Source organism: Aulostomus chinensis, chromosome 12 (genome assembly GCF_037954235.1).
Source record: "Aulostomus chinensis isolate RoL2024-O1b breed Wild chromosome 12, RoL_Achi_v1.0, whole genome shotgun sequence".
Classification (NCBI taxonomy): domain Eukaryota; kingdom Metazoa; phylum Chordata; class Actinopteri; order Syngnathiformes; family Aulostomidae; genus Aulostomus; species Aulostomus chinensis.
Genome location: NC_141331.1, coordinates 25,304,225 through 25,332,155, shown reverse-complemented (window position 1 = coordinate 25,332,155; position 27,931 = coordinate 25,304,225). Strand labels below are relative to the sequence as shown.

At 43.9% G+C, this 27,931-nt stretch overlaps 1 protein-coding gene across 5 annotated transcripts; it reads right to left on the bottom strand.

Annotated features, from left to right (window-relative positions):
- Positions 1-830: 830 nt before the first annotated feature.
- Positions 831-27,931, bottom strand: LOC147252554 (interleukin-1 receptor-like 2). 5 transcript variants are annotated; one of them, XM_086220894.1, is made up of 12 exons: positions 27,552-27,930; positions 19,606-19,683; positions 15,595-15,847; positions 15,115-15,307; positions 14,318-14,489; positions 13,959-14,021; positions 12,968-13,103; positions 12,081-12,226; positions 4,813-4,956; positions 3,379-3,546; positions 3,021-3,235; positions 831-2,339 (listed from the first exon to the last, which is right to left on the bottom strand). In XM_086220894.1, exons 2-12 carry the CDS (start codon positions 19,679-19,681, stop codon positions 2,055-2,057), a joined length of 1,851 nt encoding a protein of 616 aa, XP_086077020.1. In that variant the 5' UTR covers positions 19,682-19,683; positions 27,552-27,930; the 3' UTR covers positions 831-2,054. The 5 variants fall into 5 exon arrangements, with proteins under 5 accessions (XP_086077020.1, XP_086077023.1, XP_086077021.1 ...); XM_086220897.1 differs by lacking the exon at positions 27,552-27,930 and adding an exon at positions 26,243-26,455; XM_086220895.1 differs by lacking the exon at positions 27,552-27,930 and adding an exon at positions 26,166-26,454.

Genomic DNA, 27,931 nt, shown 5'->3' with positions numbered 1-27,931 from the left:
CGTGCACTACGGCCTTTGTCAGAGCCTCAATGTGGGCCGGGAGGGCATCCCGACCCTCATCGGCGCTGAGCCATCGCCCTTGGAGACGAGTTTTAATTAGAGGGGCAGACATTTTCTTGATAATTTGAGTTTATTTCTTTTCTATTTGTTATTTCTTTCCTTGAATTATTACTGTTAGTTTTTGTGGGTTACATTTGATTTAATGTTTAGAACCTTTATTATTATTTTTATTATTATTATTGCCTTTTGCTCCCCATTTTGATCATTTGGATTTAAAATAGTTTCTGTTGAGTTATTGGGGTAGCGATATTTAGTTAGTGTGTGAGGGTTGCCGTGGTTTCATGTTTTTAATGGTGTTCTTTTCTTTTCTCTGACAGGTGCTGAGGGCCCGGGGCGGCAGCGGTCCCCTTGGTGGTGGTTCCTTATCCACGTTTTTTGGTTTGCTGTGTCACGGGTGCAGTGCAGTATTTTTTTGGATTTCTCCCCTTTTCGTTACCGCTGTCGTGGTAAGCCCCAGCCCTGTCCCCTTGGTCTTTCGGTAATTCCTCTTGTATTTCTGTTCATTGGCGTTTATTTAGTCTGTTGCTCATTTTTTAACTTTTTTTGTAATAAAAGTATTTTTATAATTGGGAATCACAGTCCTGTCCTGTGGTATTTTGAACTGTGTGCCTTTGTTCCATTGAAAGTTTGGTCATTTTTCTTTTTTTGAAATATTGTTTATATCCTGGGGTGAAAGCCCCCAGGTGGCGTTGTCGGCAATTGTTCCCCACCGCTCGCCTTGCCACACCAGGATTAAAGAAAGCGAGAACACGTCTCTGGCTCTCGGTCTGTCTTTATTCTGATCTACGCCCCGAGTGAATAGGTTTTTCTTTGCTTCCTGCACAAGCATGAGTCAAGTAGTTTTGCATAACATCCATCCATCCAGCTTCTTCCGCTTGTTCCTCCTAAGGGTCGCAGGGGGGCTGCAGCCTATCCCAACAGCTACGGGCGAGAGGCGGAGTTCACCTTGGACAGGTCACCAGCCGATCGCAGGGCCAACACATAGAGACAAACAACCATTCACACTCACATTCATACCTACAGTCAGTTTAGAGTGTCAATTAGCCTCGTCCCCAATTGATGTCTTTGGATGGTGGGAAGAAGCTGGAGTACCAGGGAGAACCCACGCAGGCACAGTGAGAAAGAACATGCAGACTCACACAGAAGCCCGAGCTTCTGTGTGTGAAGCTCCTGAACACTCCTGTGCCCGAGCTGGGACTCGAACCCAGAACCTTCTTGCCGTGAGGCGACAGTGCTGACCACTGCACCACCGCGCAGCCTATTTTGCGTAACAGTCCTTCCAAACGCTACGTGCTGTTCCAACACTTCGGTCCAGACAATGGATTTGTGAATCCTCAGACAAACTTTAGACACCTGTGGGAATTGTTTACATTTAATGTTAGATCATTCTTACTTCCATTGCTGCATGTTCGTTCATTTGATCACTGAAAAGACTGTTTGTAGCTCTGATATTTACATTATACTTGCAAATCCAGAGTAACGTTTATTGTGAACAGTGATACAATTTAAGGTTATCAACTGGACTTGAACCTCTTGAATTGTACTAAAAACTGAAGAAATGCTTGCTCCCATTTTTTTCCCTATTTTGCACTATAATTCAGTGATTCAGAAATAGAAGACGTTCACACATTTCATCACACATATTTACATTTATATACATGATCACTTGAAATGTTCTGTCCTCCATCCTCATTGTTTTTTAGTCTCGACCTGCCAGCAGTTTTTGATAGCTCATGTAGCAATGCAGGCAAACGCAGCACCAGGCAGACTGCGATGATCCAGCGTGAGCTGCTGCTGTGAGCTACATGGTGATCAGTCCTTTTGATGTATGTACAAACTCCTCATGGATTAATTATGGATCCTTTTGCCTGTCACAAGTGCACTACTTGGAGGAAGACCAAGCAGAAATACACCTCACAGCCTGGAATGTATCTGTGTCTCAGGGAATTCACATGGAGAGACCAGCTCGTCTCTGGGCCAAACATCCAATGACGTCACAGGTTCAGCAGAGCAACTTTCTCAGGGTATACTACCCTCTTGCTGCTCGCTGGCATGTAATACCTAATCTCCTTCCAAAACCTGGAATAAGGAGACAGAGAAGGCATCTCATGCTCATATTTCTCTTCATCTTGTTTCCTCACACATGTCCTCCACCTTTGCCTCGTCCTCTGGTTCTTCCACCAGCATACAGCCCCCTGCTTCTTCCTCAAGTGTTGCACTGTCTCTGGGAAGAGAGCCAGCTGAGCAGGGGTGACCTCTTCCAACTCAACTAGAACCACCTGAAAAACAAAAAGAAAAACCAAGATCACTTATAGAGAAATAAATATTCCTCTGAAGTTTGGTGTTGTGAACATATCAACTTGCAATCGTTTTCCACTTTGGGGATAAAAAGGCCAGCAAACAGATGGAGTTCATTTTAAATTTCTAACTAAGTTGTGAGTTTGTCATTGTCTATTAAAAGGCTTCCAAATGAGTCAGCATTGCTGAATGTTCAACCATGTGCCTGGAATGGAGTGGAATGGTCTGTGGGTTCTAGGACCTCGCATACATCAGTAAATACTGCAGGTGGATTTCAACGTGTTTTGGTGTCAGCTTGTCACGGAAGGTCTGGCACCTGTTGGTAGAGTTCATATGTTTACATTAGCTTTGTATTTTTAAAGACTGTATTTAAGTTTCAAAAACCATAAAAGTGGAGTTCACTTGTTGAGCTGATCTTGAAATATCTTTGTAATTGGTCATAATGTGACGCTGCCACCGCCACTTTTTCTGCAATAATCTAAAATCCAATCTAAAAGTCCCAGGAACCCCCGATGATGCTGAATTCCAGGTTAGCCTGGATGAAGAAACCTCCCTGGGGCATTATTCATGTTTCCAAATGTCATGGTGCAACCTTAGAATTATTTTGGGTTTGGGTTCGCATTTTTTTGTTGCCTTACTTAAATCCAGTTGTGTTTTCTCACCTTAAGAGACCCCTCTAGCAGCGTCTTATGCATTGCTAATACATACTCCAAGTGCTGTCTTGGATCGAATGTTTCTTCATTGCTGCTGTCAAAATTCGTCTTGGAGATGTTGTTGTTGTTATAATGGCTGCTGATGCTGTTGTTGAAAGTGGAGGCGGTGTAGAGCAGGAGGAGCCGGCGGCACCATCGCATCTCCTCTACTGAGTCAGCAATGGCTGAGGAAGGACAGATGGACAACTTTGAAAATAAAATGACCTGCAGTTGTGTGAGTTGCTCATACATTTTTTCAAAGAATTTCACAGGGAACAGATTTGTAAATTTGACTCTGCATGCTATCTCTTCTGTTTTGGGGACTTACCCTGCCCAGGCTGGCAGTCACGGCCTGCTATGTAGAGCTTGTAACCGCAAGCGTTTTCCAACACTTGAGGAAGAGTGTGAAGAGCGAATGAATCCACTTTCCCACTGAATCCAGATGCCGACTGCCGTGGGTACGCTACATAGGCATCGTACAACTTCTCATCCGAATCTGATGGGAAAAAAACCCTCGTTAATTCGTCTCTATGATATTTTGCTCATTGCCAGCCCACAGTTTCACAAAAGCTGCTTCACAAGTGCTGCTCTCCATTAATATTAGTATAGAATGAAAAATGTTTTGCTGGGCAGAAAAGTTAAGCTTCATGCAGCAGTGCATCAAGAGGAAAAAATGTGATGTGACAACATGTCTTTCGAAAGACGGGCCAGCAGGTTACAAAGCTGGTACTTAAACCAAGTACTACAGTAGTTTCTCATCATATCAGTTTCTTAGAACTAGCAGGAGCAAACTACAGTGAAAGCAGAGAAACTCAGATGCTCTGTTTGCAGCTTTTAAGGCATCTGTGCTCTTGAAAATTACAGCAGTGGCATGAAGCGAAACAGGAGGGGCAGCACCACACCAACACGCCTGCCACAACCTCTTTGTGCTTCACACATAGAAAAGAGGGGGGCAGTGTATGGCAGTGTGTGTTAGTCTTCACACCTCATGTTGGACTTGTCATAGGCCTTTGTTTTCATGATTTAACATTTCAAAATTACAATGGTACAGTCCTTAACTGTGAAAATATCAAAAGATGAATCAGAGATGAAAGTGATGATGAAGGATGCTCATCTGAAGGACCTGCCACTGCTGGAAAAACACCAGGCAAGTTTGAGGTGGATTGAATGAATTGCTGTTAAGGACACACGTAGAAATGTCATCCTTTATCATGAGAAGTAAAACAGCACTGGGTTTGATTGATTAGGCCTTTGTCCTGGAGGTGGGGGTAGGACTTGTGTGATTACTCTAAAGGGCTTGACACCCAGGTGGCATCTTTTTGAACTACATTGATGCAGAAGGCAACTGAAGGTTTTCACTGCTGTCATGAATACGCTGGCTAGGAAGTATGTGCAGGTGGACATACCCCGTTCTTATTTATTTGTCACATATCTAGTGATTTCAACAACATACTGTAGAACAGAAACTTTGCAAGACATTGTTGACAGTTTGTTCTTGATAGTTGAAGATTCTTCTTTTGAATCATCAACAGTGTCATTTCATCAACAAAAAAAAAAGCCGCCGGTGACCTTGTGGTTAGTTTCTTTCCGTGTCCAGTTCCTTCTCTTGACATATGCACCCACTTAGAGGCGGGGGGAGCAGTGTTATATTTTTAGAATGCTAGTCAGTGCATCGCTGTGGGTTTTTTTGAGTGGGCATAATTCTATTCACACTTTAGGCAATAGAAGTACATTACGATTGTCAAACCTGCTGTGACATTACCTTCATTTGTGCAGAAGATGGGAAAGGACGTCCTGAGCAGAAGCACAATATCAATCTTGAAGCGGTAGTAGACCCAGACACTGACGAGAATGAGGACGGTCACACAAGCAAGCCCCAATCCCAGAGAAGGTGTGATGTCAGGATCTGTGGTGATGGAATTAGCACTCATGAGACATTCTGTTTAGGGTCGCGAGTTCAAATAAGCCTTGACAAATGGAAACCAGCTCCTCTATGACACAGAGCAAATGTTTTGCTTTGTGTACAGGTGAAAACTGGATGATGTGAAATCATAGCTAAAGTGTGGGTTCAATGGTCTGCAAAGTATTTAATTTTTAAGTTAATAGTTGACAGGTTCACATGTAAATATTTTCTGTTCTTTTTACAGTGAACCCAATGTCCTTTGTGTTCTTGACTAAATCAATTTTATTAGAGGTAGAATTCACTGGGAGGATGAAACCCCAGTAATCACTAAAATTAACATCTTCCATCCATTTTCTACTGCTTATCCTGTTAAAGGTCGCGGGGGGTGGAGCCTATCCCGGCAGCCTCAGACAAGAGGCGGGGTTCACCCTGGACAGGTCACCAGTCCATGGTCAGTCCAATAGTATCCCTCCTATGAGGAGGTGATACTATCGGATTGGACAGAAGAAAGAGGAGGCTGTGCTGCGAGGGAAGTGAAGAGAGGCGAAGACAGAGAGGGGAATACCTAGTAGGGTTACTTCTCTCCCACTCTGACCTATCCCAGCAGCCTCAGACAAGAGGCGGGGTTCACCCTGGACGGGTCACCAGTCCATGGCAGGACCAACACATATAGACAGACAACCATTGGCTCTCACAGCCACGCCTACGGTCAATTTAGAGTCTGGATTAACCTGGTCCCCTCTTGATGTCTTTGGACTGTGGAGGAAGCTGGAGTACCGGAGAGAACCCACACAGGCACAGGGAGAACATGCAGACTCACACAGAAAGACCCCGTGCTGCAGCCGGGGCTCCACCCACAACCTTCTTGATGTGAGGTGACAGTGCTAACCACTGCACCACCGTGGGTTCTCAATGGTACTCCGGCTTCCTCCAAAAGTGCTGCACATGGCTGCCTGCTGCTCCTTAGGGGATGGGTTAAATGCAGAGCATGATTTGGATTTTAATTTGTGTAATGGTGGTACACAAAAGTATGAAGTCCTAGTTCAGGTGCATCTCAGGAGCTGGTTCTCAAGCCACCAATGTCCTCCTTCGACTCAACAGCTCTGAGCTCTTGAATTCTCTGCATTATGAATTGAGGCTAGAATCGTGTTTAGGAAGTTTGGGAACCCTTTGTGTTTTTTGTGTGTGTTTCAAAGAGTTGCTACCTGTTTATTGTTGGGTTATTTAGTTTAGAGGGGGCTGTTTTGTGGTTTGCATTTGTTTTTCAGTCCAGCCATAGCTGTAGACACAGTGAGGGTTTTCATGACTGCATTTTGTTTTAGTTTAGTCGTAAGATACGCTCATAGGAGTTCTCACTTTTGTCAAATGTATTTCTTTGTTCAAAACGGCACTCATTTGCCCCTTTGGTTTAGTTTGAGCCTCACTTTTTCTGATTGTGAACAGTTCATCTTTTTGGTAAGAAAAATACATGACTTTAATTTACCTTTACATCTTTGTTTTTATATGGACTCCCCTTTACCTAGTGGGGGTGTTAAAAGAGTTATAACAGCAAGTACTTCTCATTGACTCATTATCTCTCAGTGTACTCCTCTTTACTTCCACATATGTTCATGAGACACTACTCAAAATATTGTGTGCTTTTATTACTATGTGCTACTGGATTCAAAATCCATGTCTGCATGTCTGTGAGGAGCAAACGTGGCTGTTGAGCTCCTGGGAACACCAAGTCAAGTCAAGTCAAGTCACCATTTATTCATAAAGCACATTTTAGAATGACCTCAGTCAACCAAAGTGCTGTACAATTGTAAAAACAACAAAGAACATCAAAAACACAAGGGATAATAGTCAATTTAAAACAAAAGTAAGTTAAAAAGAGAATAAAAGAGAGCGTAAAGGAGGGAGAGAGAGGGAGAGAGAGAGAGAAAGAAAGAAAGGGAGAGAGCCAAGATTGCTTGCTTAGCAGGGAGCGAACGCCAAGGAGAAAAGATGAGTTTTTAGAAGTGTTGTAAAATGTTCCACGGACTGTGCAGCTCTAACTTGGAGAGGTAGGCTGATCCACAGCTTAGGAGCCGCGACTGAGAAGGCTCAGTCTCCACGAATGGAGAGTCTGGACCTGGGTACTGCCAGGAGCAGCTGGCTTGATGACCCAAGTGCCCTGGCAGTGATGTGCAGCTGTAAGAGCTCTGATAAATAAGGTGGTGCTAGACCATTTATACATTTAAAAGCAATTAAGAGAATTTTAAACTGAATCCTAAAATTAAAAGGCAGCCAGTACAAAGATGCAAGGACAGGAGTAATGTGCTCGTGTTTTTTCTTTCCAGTCAGCAAGCAGGCAACCGCATTCAGAACAACCTGCAAGTGGTGCAGTGCTTTCTGGTCAAGGCCAACAAACAGTGAATTGCAGTAATCTAAACGTGATGTAATGAAGGTGTGAATTAATTTCTCAAAAACAGTTCTTGGGAGATACGCCTTTGCTTTTGCCAACAGCCTTAGTTGGAAGAAGCTTGTCTGGACAATGGAGGATATCTGCTTGTCAAACCTAAAAATATTCTCTAAAATCACACCAAGGTTCCTTGCAAAAGGATGACAGTAAGAATTGAGGGAGCCAATGGCATTGTCACATCCATCAAGCAGATTTTGTGATCCAAATAAAATGATTTCTGTTTTGGTTTTGTTCAAAGACAGAAAGTTTACTTCCATCAGAGTTTGAATATCTCTCAGGCAGTCAAGTAGGGCTTGGACAGAGGCTGTGATGAATGAATGAAACAAGATGTTACACCTTCTAAATATGGATCCCAAAGGCAGCAGATATACTGAGAAAAGGAGGGGGCCCAAAACAGAACCTTGGGGCACTCCATGACGTAGAGGGTAAATGGCCGAGGGATGCTGGCCCAGGTGGACAGAGAAGCTACGGTTCTGAGAGGTAGGACCGAAACCACTTCAAAACAGTACCTCTAATGCCCACACAGGTGTTTAAACGAGACAGAAGAATTTTATGATCCACTGTATTGAAAGCAGCTGTCAGGTCTAAAAGAACCAGGACAGCAGAGTTACCAAAGTCAGCTGTCAAAAAAAGGTCATTAAAATTTTTTAAGAGTGCTGCTTCTGTGCTGTGGCATGACTTAAACCCAGACTGGAACTTCTCTGAAATACGATTTTGAAAAATGAATGACTGAACCTGTTCATATACCACCTTCTCCAAGACCTTAGAAAGGCAAGGCAAGGCAAGGCAATTTTATTTGTATAGCCCGTTTTCACCAACAGTTTGTCTCAAAGGGCTTCACATAGCATCATAACAACATCCTCTGCCCTCAGACCCTCACATCGACCGAGGAGAAACTCCATAGAAACCCTTTGAACAGGGAAAAATCTGAGAAACCTCAGGGTGAGCAACAGAGGAGGATCCCTCACCAGGAGGGACAGACGTGCAGTAGATGTTGTTACAGACAAGAAAACAGTTTACAATGCAGAATGTGGGAAACATGGAAATGTTAATAACAGTTGAAGAAGGAAGCTTCTGGAAGGGCAGGCAGGGAGAGCAAGCCAGCTTGATGGGGGACTGGATGGCAGACTGGTTCATGGAAGGGGAGCGCAGGCCGGTGTAATAGTAGGGAATAAAAGGGGGGGGCGGGGGGGCAATGCAGGCGGCGGTTGGAGCTCTGGTGGATCTGTGGAAACACAGAGAGACTGCGAGACACAGAGGCCAAACTACAAAGTGCAACAAGTAATGGTAATGACAGTTCCAAAAATGTGCGGGGAGGAGAGGAGGAGAGAGGAGGAGAGGGGGAGAGGAAAAGAGAGGAGAGGAGAGGAGAGAAGGGCTCCATGTAACCTGATGTGTCCCCCAGCAGTCTAAGCCTGTAGCAGCATAGCTATCAATGGTTCAGAGCTACCTGAACCAGTCCTAACTGAAGGCTCTGTCATAAAGGAAAGTCTTAAGCCTGGACTTAAACGTAGTTAAGTGTCTGCCTCTCTGACCCATGGAGAGAGCTGGTTCCACAGTAGAGGAGCCCGGTAACTAAAGGCTCTACCTCCCAGTCTGTTTGTAGAGATACTGGGAATCACTAAAAGACCTGCATTCTGGGAGCGGAGTGCTCTGGTGGGACAGTAGGGACTAATGAGCTCTTTCAAATAGGATGGAGCTTTATCATTGAGAGCCTTATAAGTCAGCAGAGGGATTCTGAAGTCAACTCTAGATCCTACAGGAAGCCAGTGGAGAGAAGCTAAAGTGGGAGAGATGTGTTCTCTCTTCTTAACTCCCATCAAAACCCTCGCTGCAGCGTTCTGGACCAGCTGGAGATTCTTTAGAGAGTATTTAGGACATCCTGACAAGAGAGAGTTGCAGTGGTCCAGCCTAGAAGTGATAAATGCATGCACCAGTTTCTCAGCATCACTCTGGGAAAGGATGTTCCTAATCTTCGCGATACTTCGCAGATGGAAGAAGGCGGTCCTAGTCACATGCTTTATGTGGGAGCTGAAGGAAAGGTCCTGGTCAAAAATGACCCCAAGGTTCCTTGCAGTTGTACTTAGGGTCAAGGTGATGCCATCTAGAGTAGTGATCCGATTAGAGAGGTGTCCCTGAGGTGTTTAGGTCTAAACACGATGACCTCAGTTTTATCTGAATTTAGCATTAAGAAGTTAGAAGACATCCAGGATTTAATGTCTTTCAGGCAGTCTTGCAGATTAGTAAACTGGCTTATGTCGTCTGGCTCCATCGACAAGTAAAGTTGTGTGTTGTCCGCATAACAGTGGAAGTTGATTGCGTGCTTCCGTATTATGTCACCTAATGGCAGCATGTAAAGAGTGAAGAGAATCGGTCCTAAAACTGAACCCTGTGGTACACCATATGTAACTCTGCTGTACTCTGAATAGTCATTATTAACATGAACAAACTGAAACCTATCTTAAACCATTTTAGGGCAGTTCCTTTAATCCCAATTTCATGGTCTCGTCTCTGAAGTAGGATGCTGTGGTCGATGGTGTCAAATGCAGCACTGAGGTCCAAAAGGACAAGCACAGAGACAAGACCTCTGTCTGAAGCTATAAGAAGATCATTAGAGACTCTGACCAGTGCTGTTTCAGTGCTATGGTGTTCCCTGAATCCAGACTGGAAGGCTTCAAAGAGCTCGTTGCTGTGCAGATGTTCATGTAGCTGCTCCAGGACAACCTTCTCATGGATCTTGGAGATGTAGGGGAGGTTGGATATTGGCCTATAGTTGGCTAACACATCTGGGTGAAGAGAAGGTTTTTTTAAGTAAAGGGTTGACGACAGCCACCTTAAAGGCCTGTGGCTCATAACCTGTGACTAAGGAAAGATTAATTTGATTTAATATGGACGTGTTGACTAGAGGGAAGGCATCCTTAAGGAGGCTTGTTGGGATGGGATCCAGCAGACAAGTGGCTGACTTGGAGGAACCGACTGCAGAAGTTAATTCTGACAGGTCGATGGGGGAGAAGCTGTCCAAGTATGCACCAAGTCTGGGAGGTGCTTCTATGGGGACTGTAGTCTGTCCTCCATTACTGGCAATCTTCGTTCTAATATTCACAATCTTTTCAGTAAAGAAAGAAAGGAAGTCGTTACTGCTGAGAGTTGGGGGATGCATGGCTCAACAGCACTATGGTTCTTGGTGAGCCTGCCCACGGTGTTGAAGAGGAACCTGGGGTTGTTCTTATTCTTTTCTATTAGGGACGAGTAGTAAGTGCTTCTGGCATTACGGAGTTCTTTTTTTATATATTAATAAACTCTCCTTCCAGGCTTGGCGGACTTCCTTATGCTGGCTGGAATGTGTCTTCCTTTGCAATTGTCTGGTCTTCTGTTTTAAGGCACGCAGCTCTGGGCTGTACCAGGGAACTATTCTTTTTTGGTTGATAACTGTAATTGTAATTTCATTTTCCTTGTGATCGAACACTTAAAATACCTCAACTCATGCTTTTAAATATATCAAGCCTCTGTGTATGTGTTAAAAATGCAAAAACCAAGACCTTGTAATTACATTTTCATGCCAATCACAGTTTCACCCAGCTACCAAGTCCCTTTGTCTTTACAATAAATGTAAATTCCCACTGTTTACTCCAGGTGTGAGACACATCCGGGGGTCGGTATCAACACTATTGCAGACGTAATGGTGTGAAGAAGACTGGAGGTGGTGACCCCCGCAGCAGACAAAGGATGTGAAACTCACCTGGGGGTGTTCCTCAAGTATAAATGTTCATGTCCCCCCATACTCAATGTCTTTTCTTCACCGAACCGCTCATGTGTTGATCTGACCTTTTCTTTGCAAAGAAAATAAAACTTGTCGGCCAGCAGAGGTCTGTATTTCCTCATTCACCAGCAGTGAGCATAAAAATTTCCACGACAATAACCTTCTTTTTCAGGGGAGTTACGGCATCAAGTGTCCCAAGGAGTGCTGCTGCAGTGCTGTCCACAAGATAGTCTACCTGCGGGGGGGTGAAATCAGCATAACTGCCCATTATATCACTACAAGGTGTGGCAGCAAGTTCTGCTGGAATAAGCTCCTTAAATCTAGAAACAGCAGTGTCAGATAGACTTCTACTGAAGCGGGACTTTTTCCCAGGTAGGATATAATTTGTTAAAGTAAATTCAAATGTAATTAAGGAGTGATCAGACAAGGGTTCTGAGCAAGAACTGTGATGAGGTCAGCTTCTATTCCATAAGTGAGCACTAAATCAAGGATGTGATTAAAGGTGTGAGTGGGTTTGTTTACCCTCTGACATAAGCCAACAGAATCAAGAAGCGACTTAAACGCAGTGGCCAGAGAATCATCATTGACGTCCACATGGATGTTAAAGTCACCCACGACAATGACTTTGTCTGAGTTCAATGCCAAGTTAGACAGAAAGTCTAAGAACTCAGAATAAAGGAAAGGAAGCTTGGAAATGGGTCTAAAATTAGATAAAACTGTTTGGTCAAGGTTTTGCTTTTTGATGAGTGGCTGGACCACAGCATGTTTTAAAGCATCTGGAACACAGCCGCTTGTCAGAGATAAATTCATCAGGTCCATAACACAGAGGCCGAAAATATGGACAACCTCCTTAAAAAGACCAGACCTTCACCTCTGAAGTAAGACAGACATGTTCCCGTTAGGGCGGTTTATTCTGCGTCTTACCTGCTGGCAGTAGAGTGAAGTAAGCAGCAGGAACGCCCCGGTCACTGAACGCTCGACAAGTATAGTTGATGTGAAAATCTTCTGCACTCAAGTCACGAATCACCAACAGCCGCTTGAGCCACACACCTTGAACATCTCGAGTCTTACTGTTAAGGACAAAAATGATGTTGTTGTTGTTTCAAAGTTATTACATCAAAGGGCCCCACTTTTTTGTAAACGATAAAAAGGCTGAGTTACAGTGAAACACATGAATCTGGTGGGCAGAAAACTGACTCCAGTGATATGATGGTCAAACTCTGTGACGACTGAATGTGGTAGCAAGTAGATGCAAACATGTCTTGTTTCTGGAGTTCTCCTGCCCACTCATAAAAAAACATCATATTGCTCACGATGAGCTTAATTGGAAATAAAATGAAAATCCATAACATAATTTAGTTTAGGCTCATGACTCAGAGGGCAGGATGGCATTAAATTTCTATATGCATTAAACTAAAAGGGCACTTTAGCTCATTTCATCTTAATATTGTCTTGTTTGATGCGGGTTAATAGTTTGAAACATGTCAGGCAAATGCTGTTTGCATTGACATTTTCAAATTAATTCAGTGAGTATATTTTAATTTTTGACCTTTCATTTGAATATTGTCCACACAGCTTTTTCACTTTCATATTAACTTTGTCCAAGGTCACACATAAAGCAGGTTAAAGTCAAAATGCAAACTGAATTCATCTCTTGTACCTCAGCATGGTTACAATTAAATTTTCATTGTGACCCAAATTAAACATACATGGATTGAAAGTTAAATTATATTATGGATTTGATTTTGATTTGAATTAACATAAAACAGTGTGTAGAACAAAACAAATAGGAGGGAGGTGAGTGCGCTCACTTCATTTCTGTTGTGTAGATGTGGTCAGATGGGTTTGTACTCATGATGAGGTCATCTCTTGCAACCCAGAAAATGTCAACCATTGTTTTCCCGACACATGGCACAAAAACCAGGCACTCCTTTCTGAAATTGGACCCTAATTCATACAAAAGGAACATACATTTCAGTTGGCAAAATTATTTATGTTACAATAGAATTTTAACTTGTAAAATGCTTTCTTTATGCTGTATCTTAAAATAAGATATGGGACAGCAAAGAGCCTTGGAACATTCAGACCAAAAATAAATTATTTGGTATTTTACAGCCGTGTTTATATATGACATTAATGTGCACATTGGGTATCATTTGAAACCACATTCAGAGGTGGCCAGCGCTGCGTGTGGCCACATATTTTTGGCCATGTTTGTTGGAAATATGTCTCAGACCACACTTGAATACTTCCCGCTCAGCTGAACATCACGTCTTCTGCAAAAGCACGGGTCCGTATTCATCGGGTTCATCAGTCGCTTAAGCTTTGTCAAAAATGTCTGGAATTTTTTTAAAAACTCACTGAGAAGGATCTCGAGGGAGTTTGGTGTGTCTTGCTGCAACGCGCCAATGAAAAATCCCTATCTACATTGTTCTAAAATGTCTTCCTCTCTTTGGAATTTCAGCAAGCGCAGACACGAGGAAGGACATTTCACCTGTGCCAGGGGTGAACTGATGTTCTTATGATCAAAGCAACAGAAAAACAGTTGAATACACAGGATCCATGCCTCAGAAACACACCAGGTTCAGTGAGAGTAAAAGCCAATTTAGAACCCAAAAGCTTTTTCTATTTTCTACTTTCTCAGATTTGATTATAGTGACATGAACGTTTGATACCACATTTAGTGTTGCAAAATATTCTATGAACTTGAATGCGCACTTCCAGATAGGCTACTGTCAACAAGCATATGTTAATTGCAACAACTGCAAAACCTTTGTGTGAATATGTTTCTCGATAGCTTACCTATCTGTGCCTTGATGATTTGATTGGCTGGTTTGTGCACTTGTGGAACACCAGAATGCTCCTCTGAAAAGCAGAGCAGCAGGATCAGGCAGATGTGCATAAATGAAAATACTGCATGGTGCACAGTCACTGAGGAGGAAATGCTGTTCTCATCAGTGCCATTTCGGAAAGCTGCAGAAAAAGTTATTACTTTTTCTTCTTTTGTTAAGTCATTCCCATCTCTTGTTAGGCACATGCATTTGGCCCAATGCTCAGAAGAGGTTGCTTGCAGGAAAGTAAAGCTCTTTAAACACTGTACTGTGTTCCACAGAGAACATAAGAAACATCAAGTCGCTCTTTCTGCTCATCTCTTTTCTCACCTTTGACCCATGCATCAATGGTTTCTGACACAGATCCTGTGATGCCACCCAGGGTGAAGGTAAGCGTGCAGGTGTAGAAGCCGCTGTTGTCAGGCTTCACCTTATCCACCTTAAGTTTGAACTTATCCCAGTAGGCGTACCTGTCCGACCCATCTTCAATGAGGTCACAATCCTGGAAGATGCAAGGAATAAAAAGTAAATCTGGCTTTTTATTTTGGCAGTGAGATTGCAAATCTAATCATGCAAATCAGGACTAGACCAACTGACAATGTTGTTGGGAGTAAAAATACAGACCAAGAACAGAGTAAAATACAAGTTGGAGTGGTGACATCTATCATGCTGAGCAGAAAACCACAGACCTGAAAAGCTAAAAGAAGTTGGCAACATTTTCAAAATGCCAAATACAGCATCTCACCTAATATGAGTGCTTACTAGTAGGTGTGGGCAATAAATCTGAAATGTATCACAATAAAACGTTTCATTTCAGACATTATTGAAAACTGCTGTCATTTTCAAACAAGATCAGCAGAAAAGTGATGTACATCTGTGAGACTCAAATAGTCACACAGGAAGATATCACACGTCACAGAGCAACTGGACGACACACTTGTTATCATGTCACTTGACAATTTTAAATAGACCACATTTTCTGTTCCCACAACTTGAGTGCGCCTGGTGTCTCATAGAATGACTGGAAGCTTCACTTTGCTGATATGGAGGTTTCTGAGGATCGGGCTCCCCTGGAGTGAGACAGACACAACTACTGACCATGTGGTATAAACACTGTCACGACTCACCCTGTACCACTTGATGGAGGACGTGATGTTGTAGCTTTCAAGTTTGGTCATGTAGTCTTTCAGCGGACAGGACAAAATGTCAACCACCCCACTTGTAAGTATCTGACCAGCTTTCTGCGGCCTCCCACACTCTCCAGCTGCTGGCTGCTCCACCATCATCTTAGTCACCTGCCTGTAGCACTTAGAGGGAGTTCTGTCAAACATGAAGGAGAAAATTGTTGGCGAGAGCAGCTTTGATTTATGCACTTTATCATGTGAAAATGTTTGAGGTGAATTTCATTTTGTTTCTATGTAAAAATTAGCTTTGTGTTCTCACTTTGCGAGCAGTCATATGGTTTTGATAACTCTGCCAATAAACAAGTATTTTCAAACCCTTAAACCCTAAATGCTCTAGATGTGTTTTGCAAAGAATGTGAGTGATTCTCAAAGGGCATGGTTTCTATTCAGTGTTTGAATGTTGTCTCTGGAGAACTGTCGTACCTCAGGATGGTGACATACTCCCCTTCATCTTCTAAGGTCACATTTAGGAACCACAGGGTCATCCCTTGCACCAGGATTCGACCAGTCTGGTTGCTGAGCTCTCTGGATGTGTTTGAGTTGTACCAGCTGATGTTGTAAGGGACAGAGGTGAAGTTAAAGACCTCTGGAGACAACAGGGTGCTATTTAGCATCGCCACATCCCCAGGAACAGTGAAAACCCTCCCAAACTGGACCTTGTAGTTGGTACAGTTCTCTGCAACGAAAAACAATACAAGAATTGGTCATTTATTTATGCACATTGATAGAGCTCTTAACAAACCATAAAATATTGGATTTTACAATGAGAAATAACTGTTTAGAACATTCTATTTGTATAGAGCTTTAATTTTGGGTATAATCATTATGTTCCTCTAAATATTCAGTGACTGAGAGGAAACTATACAGGAGAAAGAAGATTCAGGTTTCAGAGTTGCTCAAGCCTCCTCCTTGAACCATCACCTTATCATGGTGGAGGAGTTTGAGTGCCCTAAGGACCCAAGGAGCTATGTTGTCCGGGCATTTCGTCCTTGGTAGGGTCATCCAAGGCAGACTGGTCCTCGGCGAATGGCCAAACAAAGACCCTTCATCGAAGCAAAAATGAGTTTGTGTACCCAGCCAGGCCCGGGGTAGGGGCTCATTGGCGAGTGCCTGGTGGTCGGGCCTTAGCCCATGGGGTCCAGCTGGGCCCAGCCAGAAATGGTTTCATGGACTCGTCCCCCCGTGGACCCACCACCCACAGGAGGAACCCGAGGGGTCCGGTCCATTGTGGTTTGGGCAGCAGACCAAGGCGGGGGCCTTGGCTGTCTGATCCCCCAACATGGAGGCTGGCTTTTGGGCCATGGAATGTCACCTCTCTGGCAGGGAAGGAGCGGGAGCTGGTGATGGAGGTTGAGCGTTACCAGCTACATATTGTCAGCTTCACCTCAACATATAGTTCCAGTTCTGGAACTGAGTCCAACCCCTCTCAAGGATTTGGACTCTCTCCTTTGCTGGAGTTGTTCTGGGTGAGAGGCAGAGAGCTGGGGTGGGCTTTTTGATAGCTCCCAGACTCTCTGCCTGTACCTTGGGGTTTACCCCAGTGGACGAAAGAGTTGCTCCCTGTGCCTTTGGGTCTGGGAATGGGTCCTGACTGTTGTCTGTGCTTATGTGCCGAACAGCAGTTCAGAGTTTGTCCATAACTAACACCATGTTTGAGCATAAGGATGCCCATCGGTGCACGTGGCAACAGGACATCCTAGGTCGTAGGTCTATGATCCATTTTATAGTCTTATCACCTATCCTGCTACCGTATGTTCTGGACACTTGGGTGAAGAGAGGAACTGAGCTGTCAACTGATCACCATCTGGAGATGAGTTGGATCAGGTGGCAGGGGATGACATAACGCAGACCTGGTAGATCCAAACAAGTAGTGAGTGTTTGCTGGTCATGCCTGGCAGAAGAACCTGTCAGGATGATCTTCAAGTACCGCCTCCAGCAGAGCTTTGACCGCATCCCGGGGGCAGTGGGGAACATTGAGTCCAAATGGACCATGTTCCGCTCTGCCATTGTCGAGGCAGCTGTCGTGAGCTGTGGCCATAAGGCTGCTGGAGCCAGCTGCAGCGGTAATCTCCGAACCCGCTGGTGTACACCAGAGGTGAGGGGAATCATCAGGCTGAAGAAGGAGGCTTACAAGGCATGGCTGGTTTGTAGGTTGTCAGAGGCAGCCGACCAGTACCAGCAGGCCAAGCAGTGTGTGGCCATAGCGGTTGCTGAGGCAAAAACTTGGGCTCGGTATGAATTCAGCAAGGCGTGGGTGGGTGTCAATAAATGGAGTGATATTATTTTGCTTGAACAGCAGTGTTGTGATCACGTTGTTTGCTTCTCTTATCTGCATTAAATGGATGGCGAGGAAGAAAGAGCATCTAAATCGGCCCCCATGCAGGATGAGGACAAGAGCGACAATGTTGAACAGGCTTTCTCATCATCTACAATGGTGTAGACGAGGTACGTTTAAAGTTACAGACAGAGAGCAAGGTGGCCTCAATGGTTCACTGCAGCATTACTACACCTAGTTAGTGGTGCTAAGCCTCTGTTATCACTTTGGCTGCGTCTCAATGCAGTAAAATTCCTTGACTTTTGTTTGTGTATAGCTCTGCTTCTTCTTCTTGTAATCCAAAATGTGTCTGTGCTGACTTGGTCTCGTAAGTAGTCAGATTTGCAATGTGTGAACACATGAACAGAGCTGTCCAAATGTCATCAGATCACTCAGGGACCGTGTGAATACCAGGTGTGAATGAGCCCAGAGGGGCATAAGGCTGATGAGTATCGTAGTATTGTCCAGTCATCCAAATACAATATTTGTCCAATGTATTTGTATATATATTCTCAGTCATCCAGGTCATCGTACTTCTCAAAAATAATCAATTTATGCAACTGGACTCATGTCTTGTAAGTGAAGACGTTTTGCCTCTCATCCAAGAAGCTTCTTCAGTTCTAAATTTCTGGTGGGAAGTATCAGGTATATAACGAGAAGTGCTCTCACCTGTAAATAGGGGAGACAAAACAACAATTGCACAAATGCATGGTGCAACACAGGAAAGCCACAACCACAGGCCAGGACTCAGCAGTCCACCTCCACCTCAAGGAGATGGGGCACTCCTTTGAAGATCACAAGGTGCGCATTCTAGCCAGAGAGTACAGATGGTTTGAAAGAGTGGTGAAAGAAGCCTTTCATGCCTTAACTAAGGTGACCCCAAACGACCCCCCCCCCCCCCCCCCCCCAAGAGGGCTGGGAGAGGTAATGACCCAAACTGAGGCCAACAACTCACATGACCACCTAACAAGCCAATTGTTTTGGCCTTATGACCACTTGTTTTTGCCACCACCCCCCTGGGTGGTTATATACCTGATACTTCCCACCAGAAATTTAGACCTGAAGAAGCTTCTTAGATGAGAGCCGAAATGTATTCACTGACAAGAGGTGAGTCCAGGTGCCTAAATTGTTGAGAAATATTTGTCCAAATACAATTTGTAAGGTCTTTTATCTGGTATCCTCTCCTCAAACTTACTTGTACCTCAGCTACATAATTAATCTGTAAGGGTAAAATCTGGTCTGACCCCAGGGACTTGACCTGGGTCTGGGAGTGAACCTGTGGTGCCTTTCATAAGTCTTTCATAACTGTTACTTTGTTGTTCGAACACTTTCTGATAGTAAAGCTGACGTTTACAAAACCTGTGTTATCCTGATGCATAGCTGTGTTTAGACTACGTGAAGGTCCCATCTGTGCAGGATGTTGTAACACAGTGTTACTGGTTTACTGGTAGTGCCTGACATGACTAGTATGACTGTTTACGAGGGGTTAGACACAGATGTTCTGGGGGAGCTGACTCAACCTCATCTCACAGCGAACCTTGTACCCCTGTTTTGGACGTGTCCAGTAAAACCCATCTCGAAGGATTTCCTCCTGTAATGAGCCCGTTAATTGCTCCTGATGAGTAGTTTGATATCTTGCATGGAGGCCTCCACCATCAGTGTATGTGTTTAAGAATTGGTGAACAACATGCCATAGTAAAGCGCTTTCAGAACCACTAAGTTAGAAAGGCAGAATCTAAAAATGAGTTTATTTACCAGGTGTGACCTCCAGTAAATAGTGAAATAGAAATAGTGGAAAATACTGATTCAATTTATTGCAGTAACACCAGTAACCACAAGAGGTCAATAAAGTATGGCAATACATACGCTCACTGCCCACTATTGGCACAAAATGCTGTGATCCAGAACAACAGCTCCAACATTCATGAAGAAACTATTTAAGTTCGAATTCAGCTGGCTGAGGTTGTAGTTTCTGACAAGCTGTTCCAGTTTTACTAACCCATTTATACTTGAGAGCTGCAGAATACTAGTGTGTGTGTGTGTGTGTGTGTGTGTGTGTGTGTGTGTGTGTGTGTGTGTGTGTGTGTGTGTGTTTGGAGAGAGACACAGACTTTACTCACCCTGTAATGACCCTCCACAGATTTCACGTAGTCCAAGGAAAAACAGGCAGACCCCCAGTTTGGAACTCAGTCCCATGGCTGAGAAACACACATAAAACATCAGTTAGACGTCATCATACACAAGAGGCAAAAGAGAACATGATACTGCAGAAACTACATACTAAAAGCCACTGTATACAACAAAGTCAGTTTTCTTGATAGAATGTTTGTTTCTTCCTCTGATTCTCCCAATCTCTCTCTTTGTCCCCCCACTAATATGACAAATGTTCCAGTATGTTTCAGGATGGAGTTATTTGTACTAAAATGTCTGACAAAATACTGTGTAATGTTCTGGAACAAAGCCTAGTATTCGTCATCGTTGTTCTGATGAATCTTCCTCTGCGTGTGACTGCTGTAGCCTCTGAGCTGGCGGGACCCCAGAGCTCAGCCTTAGTTGACTTCAGTTGTTTCACTCGAGCTTTCAACAAACTCCTGTTGTTTTTCATTTTGATAGATATCTGGGAAGACATGAACTACTGTGAGGTCACGGTTGAATGTTGCTTGTTCTCACTGATGGTCTGTATTTTTGATTCTCTTAGCAGTTTTATCAGGTTATTCTGTGGTCCCCCTGAGCAGTTACAGGATGTGGCCTCAGCTCTTCCTGCAACACCAGCCACTAACATCAATGACATAGTATAGCACCAAATCACACCAAAGATATTTCATGACACTTTACAGTAGAGTAGGTCTAAAACAACACTCTTTCATAGAAATTAGAGATTTTTTTTTTGTTATTATTATTTCAACAGAAGCCTAAGATGAATAGGGGATATAACGGCAAGGACGGACTCACTCCACAGGGTTAGGATTAGGGTTAAGGCTGCTGTTAGACAGCATGAGATTCTTCTCTGGGACAAGTCCTAACCCAGCTCCTCACAGAAGTGTATGTGTATGTGTGTTTGTGTGTGTGTGTGTGTGTGGGGGGGGGGGGGGTGGTGGAAATGACTCAATCCAGAGAAATGTCTGCCACTGCTTCCCTTTGCTACTGTTGGCCTGGAGGTGTGTGCTCTGCTCACACTCACTCTGAAACTCACTCACTTTTTAAATGATTTTGCTGATTTTCTTCCCCACCTGTACACTCTCTCATCAAATATCATACTCAGGTGATTTCAATATACAGGTTCTCACCAGCGAGTTCACATCCTGGCTCGAGGATTTTGGACTTTAGCAACGAATCAACTTCTCCACCCACTCTAAAGGCCATATTCTTGATGTAGTCACTTGTTCTGGTGTCACCCCTTCTGACTGTACATCTCACAAACTTACTGGGACTGACCGCTTTTTCATTTCATTCACTGTGAATCTCACTGTCTCCACTACAAAGCTCCAATGTTCCAGCTCATTCCATAACAATAAAGAACATTAACCATGATTCTCTTTCCCACAGTATTCACTCCCTCTTGGCTCATCACAACCTATCTAATCCTCATGAACTGGTTTCACACTACAACAATGGATTCCATAACACACTAAATTCCCTTGTAAAAACCCAGACTGCTTCTTTCTCCTGCTCTGCCCCTTGGTTTCCACCTGAGCTCCAGCTTATGAAAGCCAAGGGGCAGTAATTTAAAGGAATCTACAATAAAACAGGTTTAACTGTTCACTTCGACATGCAGATATCATAGGCTGCACGGCAAGGACTCCATCACACAAACTAAGTCTAACTGCAACTCTGCCATTATTCACTCACAATAAGTCATGTTTACACTCCTCAACAACATCAACTGTCCCCCAGAAGCCTTACCACCACCCCATCTGCATTCAAATACCTTCTACTACCCCTTTATGACCTTTCATTGGGAAAATGCAAAAGATCCATTCCCACCTTGGCCCACACTCCTCCTCATGCACTACTTCAGTGCTTCAGACACCTCCACACCCATGTTCCAGTTTTTGAATCCAGACCACCCCCAAAATCTCTGAACTCATCCGTAACTCCAAACTATCCACCTGTCAACTGGGTCCTCTCCCCACAGTCCTGGTGAAAGCTTGCCTCCCTTCCCTGGTCCCCCTCCTCTCCTCCATCATCCATTCTTCCCTCACCACTGGTACTCTCACCACATCATTCAAGACTGCTTCCATCACTCCCATTCATTCCCTTCATTTCCAAAATACTGGAAAAAACAGTCGCTACCCAACTTCATCAGTATCTTACCCATAACAACCTTTATGAACAGTTCCTTTCTGGCTCCTGTCCCCTCCATAGCACAGAAACTGAACTCTTAAAAATAACCAATGACCTCGTCATGGCAGCTGACTCCAGGTCACTGTCCCTCTTCAACAGACTTCTCTCCATCAGCATCACTCGCACTCCCTTGAACTGCTTTGAATCCTACAGTACCTCTTCGGCCACACTCAGTTCGTCCAACTGAAATCATTCAGATCTCATCTGTCCTCTGTTGTCACAGGTGTGCCCCAAAGCTCCATCCAGGGTCCCCTACTCTTCATCACCCATCGTCTCCCCCTCAGCAATATCTTCCATAAATACAAAATCCATCTCCACTGTTACGTAGATGACACCCAGTTCTACCTCTCTGGCAAACACATTTCCACCTTCCCACTGCTTTCCCTTCCTGACTGCTTATCTGAGATTCTATCCTCGTTTTCATCAAAACTTTCTGTTACTCTGCCCACTGACTCTGGAATTCACTCCCCCACTGACCTCCGTAACACAGAAACACATCCTTTTTCAATCCAGGCTCAAAACACATCTGTTCCACCTCGCCTGCTCTCTTTAATTGCTTATATTTATTCTTATTGTTTGCATGTATTGAAATGTATTATTGTATGCACTTTATTGATGTATTTTTGCTTTGTAAGGTTACCTTGAGTGTCATAAAAGGTGACACTAAATAAAATGAATTATTATCCTAATTATTTCAATTATGACTTGCAGCCTCTAATCTATGCTGGCCATGTCCTGCAATAAGGGCTTTGATTCCAGCAAATAGAAGTGTCTGCCCAACTCAACCATTATCCTCCAGGTCATTTGTCTGCCATTGTCAGTTTCCATCCCATCCATTAGAATGCTTCAGGGAGGGCAAACTGCAAAGACTGGAAGGAGAGATGGTGTCTATCATCTCTGATAATCATGAATAAAGCAATTCTGGTGATTCACTGCCAGTTCTGAAAGTATGACACATTTCAGTTTCAGGAAGAAAAATAGAGAGAGGAAAAATAATGAAGTTTATCATTTAAAATCTTATTTAGGCACAAAAACACCGGCAGCAGGAAGCATTTACAGTAACATCCTTAAGGACAGGTGAATTATATTGACTGGTATTGCATTTGCAGTATTCACAAGATCTTTTATCATTAGCATTTTAACCGATAAAGGATACTGAAACTATAAACACATCTTCTTGCAGAGTAGAATTGGCAGACTGAGATATACCTGGAGCGCACAACCTTGGAAGGATATTTGGACACACATTTAGTCTTAAGTATTGAACCTCATGACAGAATATTGTAACTTGGGTTTACTTGGGGTGGCGGCATGGCTCAGATGTAGAATTGTCATCTAGCAACCAAGGGTCACTGGTGCGATCCTCACTTCCCCTGGTTACCCTTGAGCAAGACACTGAGCCCCTAATAGCTCCTGATGGCCCTGCGACAGACTGGGCACACATTCAGGGTGAACCTCACCTCTCCCCCAGTGTCAGCTGGGATAGGCTCCAGCACCCCCCACCCCGCGACCCTTAATGAATAAACAATATGGAAAATGGATGGATGGACCAGGGGTTCCAAAAATATTCTCTTGGGGGGCCCAAACTGAAGGTCAGCTGTGGGCCACAGGTCAAAAGCAAATATCTCTGTCTGTCCCTGGTGCTGCTGCACTCATTTGTCTCATTTCACAAAAAGTCATGTCCTGCACAGTGTCACTCTGCTGCCTCATCAAATTATGGGCACAAAAAATGAAAATATATGATAGAATGCAAATATTATTTTTTTTAATTATTTCTATTATTATTGGAGATGTTTTACTCGTTTTACGTTTACCAACTAACCGGCGCCCCCTTTGGGCAGTCGTGTACTCCGCTGTACTGCAATTTTTGATCAAATTCTGATTTCGTTTTTCAGCCCTACTATGTATTGATGTCATATGATTCCTAACCAGGTTGAGCTGGGTCATACGATCTCTATCAACAATTGATGATGAGCTAGTAAGATCCAAAGCCCCTGGTGTGTCCCTGAGAGGAGCTGATGACTAAATATGAGCTTCCTCCCTTGGTGAGACATCTTAGAGAAAATATTAATGCACAATAGCATTCATTCTACGACCAGGAAACTGATGAACAAATACAGTGGTTGGTAGCAGTTATTCACTCGTCAAAGCTGCAAAAAAAATTTCCATACTTATAAAATCTGAGAGGGTTCCACCATCAAGCCATTAGAATGTGTGTTGAACGATGTGTTGTAAACTTGCAAGGAAGAAGTGAGGCAGCACCTCTTGGGAAATAACTGAACAAATACACTCAATGTTCATTTTCCAAACAACAAAAGGACAAACAGGAATGCGTGTCCACTTCAGTGTTTGCCGTAGGTTGAGCAGATGGATGTACGAGATGGATGGTCTGGCCAGCTCATCTGCTCAGTCGTGCGAACTTTGTCCATCTGTTTGTGGAACAGCAGTTTCAAAACGTAGTGATGACAGATCCAAGGTTGTGACAACATGGACATGTACAACTCAGATAAGAGCATGTCAACAACATAGTGTTCGTTCCTGTCTCTTTAGGGCGGCTAATATGACAACACAGCATGGAGGACTTTTATTTTGAAAAGGTTTTATACTTCCTGAGAAGCATTCGAACTGCCCTCTCTAGGTCGGGGTTTCACGGCAGCATCCATTTAAGGTTCACTCAACTGCATCATACCCATAAATCTGTGCAAACATTTGTGCAGACCTCTCTGAGGTAGTGTGCTGTGTAGCACAATGCTACATGTAAAAAGTAACCTCAATCCCTGCAGGGAAAGTAATACAAGGTCAAATGTCAGCAGTCAGGCTGGTAGCCTGAACTTGGTTGAATGTAATGCTCATGTTAGCTTAGCTGTTTATGTAGCCTTCGTTGTTGCCTGAGTTAAAAGGAGGCATGCATGATGGTTTTGTTTTGTTTTTGTTGGTTTTTTGCTGATATCTGATGTGCTTATGTTTCATGACTAATTTTACCAGCAGGCCACATTTACTGATAACATCATCGGTATAAAAACAAGGTTATTTTTGATGATTTTACAATGTTTACATGTAAACATTGTGAATGTGAAAGTTTGTTTGAATTCAAAAACCTTTTTAAAAGCCCACAATCAAGTAAAACAAAATCCACAATTGTTCAAATCAAAAACATCTGATCAGTTACTTTTGAACTCTTCTCAGTTCCTTCAAATGCACTGACGACTGAGGCTCATGAAGACTGTTAATATTCACACCTCTAGAAAGTGCTGAGTTCATCACAGCGTGTGCTTTTTGAAAGGAGAAGAGGATGTGATCCTAAATGAGGGCAGAATTGAAACCCAGATCTCGCTGCACAGCTCTTGAGAGGCAAACAAGGACTCACTGAACTTTTACAGGACTCCTGTTGAGATCAGGGAATCCTTATCTTTGCAGAGAGGACACATAAAACATCTGATTCTCACAATCGGCCTCTCCAGCCGCTTATTTTTAACTTCATGAGAAAATATCTTTTAAACTTAAGACTGGAGGCAGAGGTTAATAATACAGTGATGGATCTGATATAGATGACAAGTGTCAGCCCTCCTAGGAAGGAAGAGCCGAGGGAACCATCAGATATTAAGTTGTAAATATCCTCCCCTGGAGTCAATCACTGCCCTCTTTGAATGATAATGTTGGTGCTTATATCTTTGCAAAGATATTTGTTGTTTGCGTTGTCATGGCAACGTGAGAGAATCCATCAGAGCCTCTCCGACTCCGTCAATCAGCAGGTGACGGCGACGACGACTGCGAGGGTACAGGACGACTTTCAAATGAGCCTCCAAACAACATGACAAAGGTAGGTTTCCACTCCTGGGAGCGTTCGTCATGCTTTTTTTGTTTAACAAGAAATTCACTTAGGATTTGCAGGGTGGAGCAGCAGGAGGCAGCCCTCCTAGACAGCAGGATGTCAAGTTGGGAATTTGGAAAAATGATCAACCAGTTTAGAAAAATTAAAACCTTGCAGGAATTCAGACACTCAGGTTTATATTTACAACAGTAAAGTCATTCATTAGTTGATTGACGGACAACCTGCCAGTTCAGCACTGCTCATTGCTTTTGTTGGATGGACTCAGGAATCAATTTCAAAACGGCACTGGCATTTTTCAAAATGTCTTGAGATTTCACGGAATCATCAGTTCACCAAGAAAATAACTGCCAGATTGATGCCAACTGCCCTTCTAATTTTAATAGAATTTCCAGATAATTAGCAAAGGAAAATGCAAACACAAATGTGAGACTGAAGACTTGGTTGGGAAGTAAATGTAGCAACTGTCTTCAGATGAGAGAAATTCAGCAGGACAAAATGACTCACCTGGAAAGTGACACAGAGGCAGCAAACAGACAAGGGAAGATCCAACAACACAGCAGGGCCAGCAGAGGAAACCTCACCTGTGACCCACGCCTGGAGGGTGAATTCCCACCCATGCAGCCCGGCCAATGACTCACCAGCTTTGTCCCTCCTCCACGGGACCAACACACCAATAGCAAAGACAAAGGGAAGGCGGAGCGTGTTTGGGTTGCACAGGGTTTTGAGATCCTTTGCTCTTTGACCATCGGAAACCTTCCCAAACCTTAGCTAGAAGCTTTCCCTGGCTGAGACCAAGCGGCTGCTAGCAGAACATCAGTTGTATAATAGTTCTCTTCAATTTGTGATCCATCTTGGAAGAGCTGAAGCTGTTGGAGTTTGCACACGACTCCCATCAACACAAGTCACTCGTAAATGGACTGCACAAACACGATGCAAATTAGCACAGCGGAGGCTCTGTCTGCCTCTCTGCATGCAACAGGGCCGTGTGCTCGCGTGGAGGCATTCAGTAAACCCCTTGGCTGCTCGGAACCCACAGGGACACAAAAGGAAGCTGTGCATTGAAAGGCTTGTGATTGGCAGTTGTGCTCATGGGAGCTGTGATTCAGATAAGAGCAAACAAGGTGCACCGGCTGTTGTTACGTGCTGTGCTATTTCATCAGATATTCTTTGCAGTTAGTTTCTATCGAGGGGTTGTTCAACGATGCCGGCGCCCCTCTGATGTGTTCTGCGCCTCTGTCCTCTTGGTTGATTTTTACAGGTTCAGTCAAGTCAGCTTTATTTGTCACCAAATCCCCAGTTTCTGTTTGTCCGAGGAGTTTCAGCCTGTCCCTTCACTGTTTCTTTGCAGTGACCACCACAATGACATTCATATTTTTTTCTTCCAATTTTACACCATCCATATTTGCATTCCATATTTTTGAGGTAATCATGCGGATGGCTCTGCAGCCTTCAGATTCCAAACGCCTTGAGCACTGGGATTGCATGTGTACACACTTTGATGGTTTCCCTGGCACCTGCATCATGACATCTGTTGTTCGTCCATGTCAGTCCTGCTGGTGCAGGGTAGACAGGCAGAGCAGCACCACAAACTACAGCCTTCAAACAGGAGGTCTCCTCTGTCAGATGCAGAACAAGCTGAACTCTCATGGGGGGGGGGGGGGTATTGTGGGTCATTTGTATTAAATAACGTTCAACTTGATATGGAATGTCCTGATAAAGTGTCCTGATAGCAGAAAAAAACCCATAATAGAAATACCAGAGAGATGTCGGACTTAGAGGACATGGATGAATAGCAGGACGCTGACAGGGGGCTTGACAGGCAACAACTGTGATGTCAGGGACTGTGATCATACAGGGCGGTCACCTCACCCCAGCTCTTCGTTCACTCACCCCTCTAATGATATTCTCGTCCTTCGTCTTGGCAGCAGCCACGTCAGGTCACACGAAAATGTTGCAAAAACATGGTCCTGCTCTCAGAAGGAAAAGAAAGCCCAGGCTCATCGCGGTCCAGCTGAGCTCTGGCTTCCTGTTCTGTGTAGACTTCAGCTGATGTTGCAACTTCCTTCACAGGGATCTTTTGAAAGCCGGAACGTGTCCCAACGTCTTGAGCAACAGCTGGGAAGACAGCGTCGGTTCTGCCGGCCTGAACAGCTCTGTTTGACTTTAACGTGATCAAGTGAACACAAACATACACTCTCAACAGGCTCCGTGCAACCTGGGAAAGATCAATGTTGTAAACTCCAGCTGCTGGAATGGGCGTCCGGCTCCTC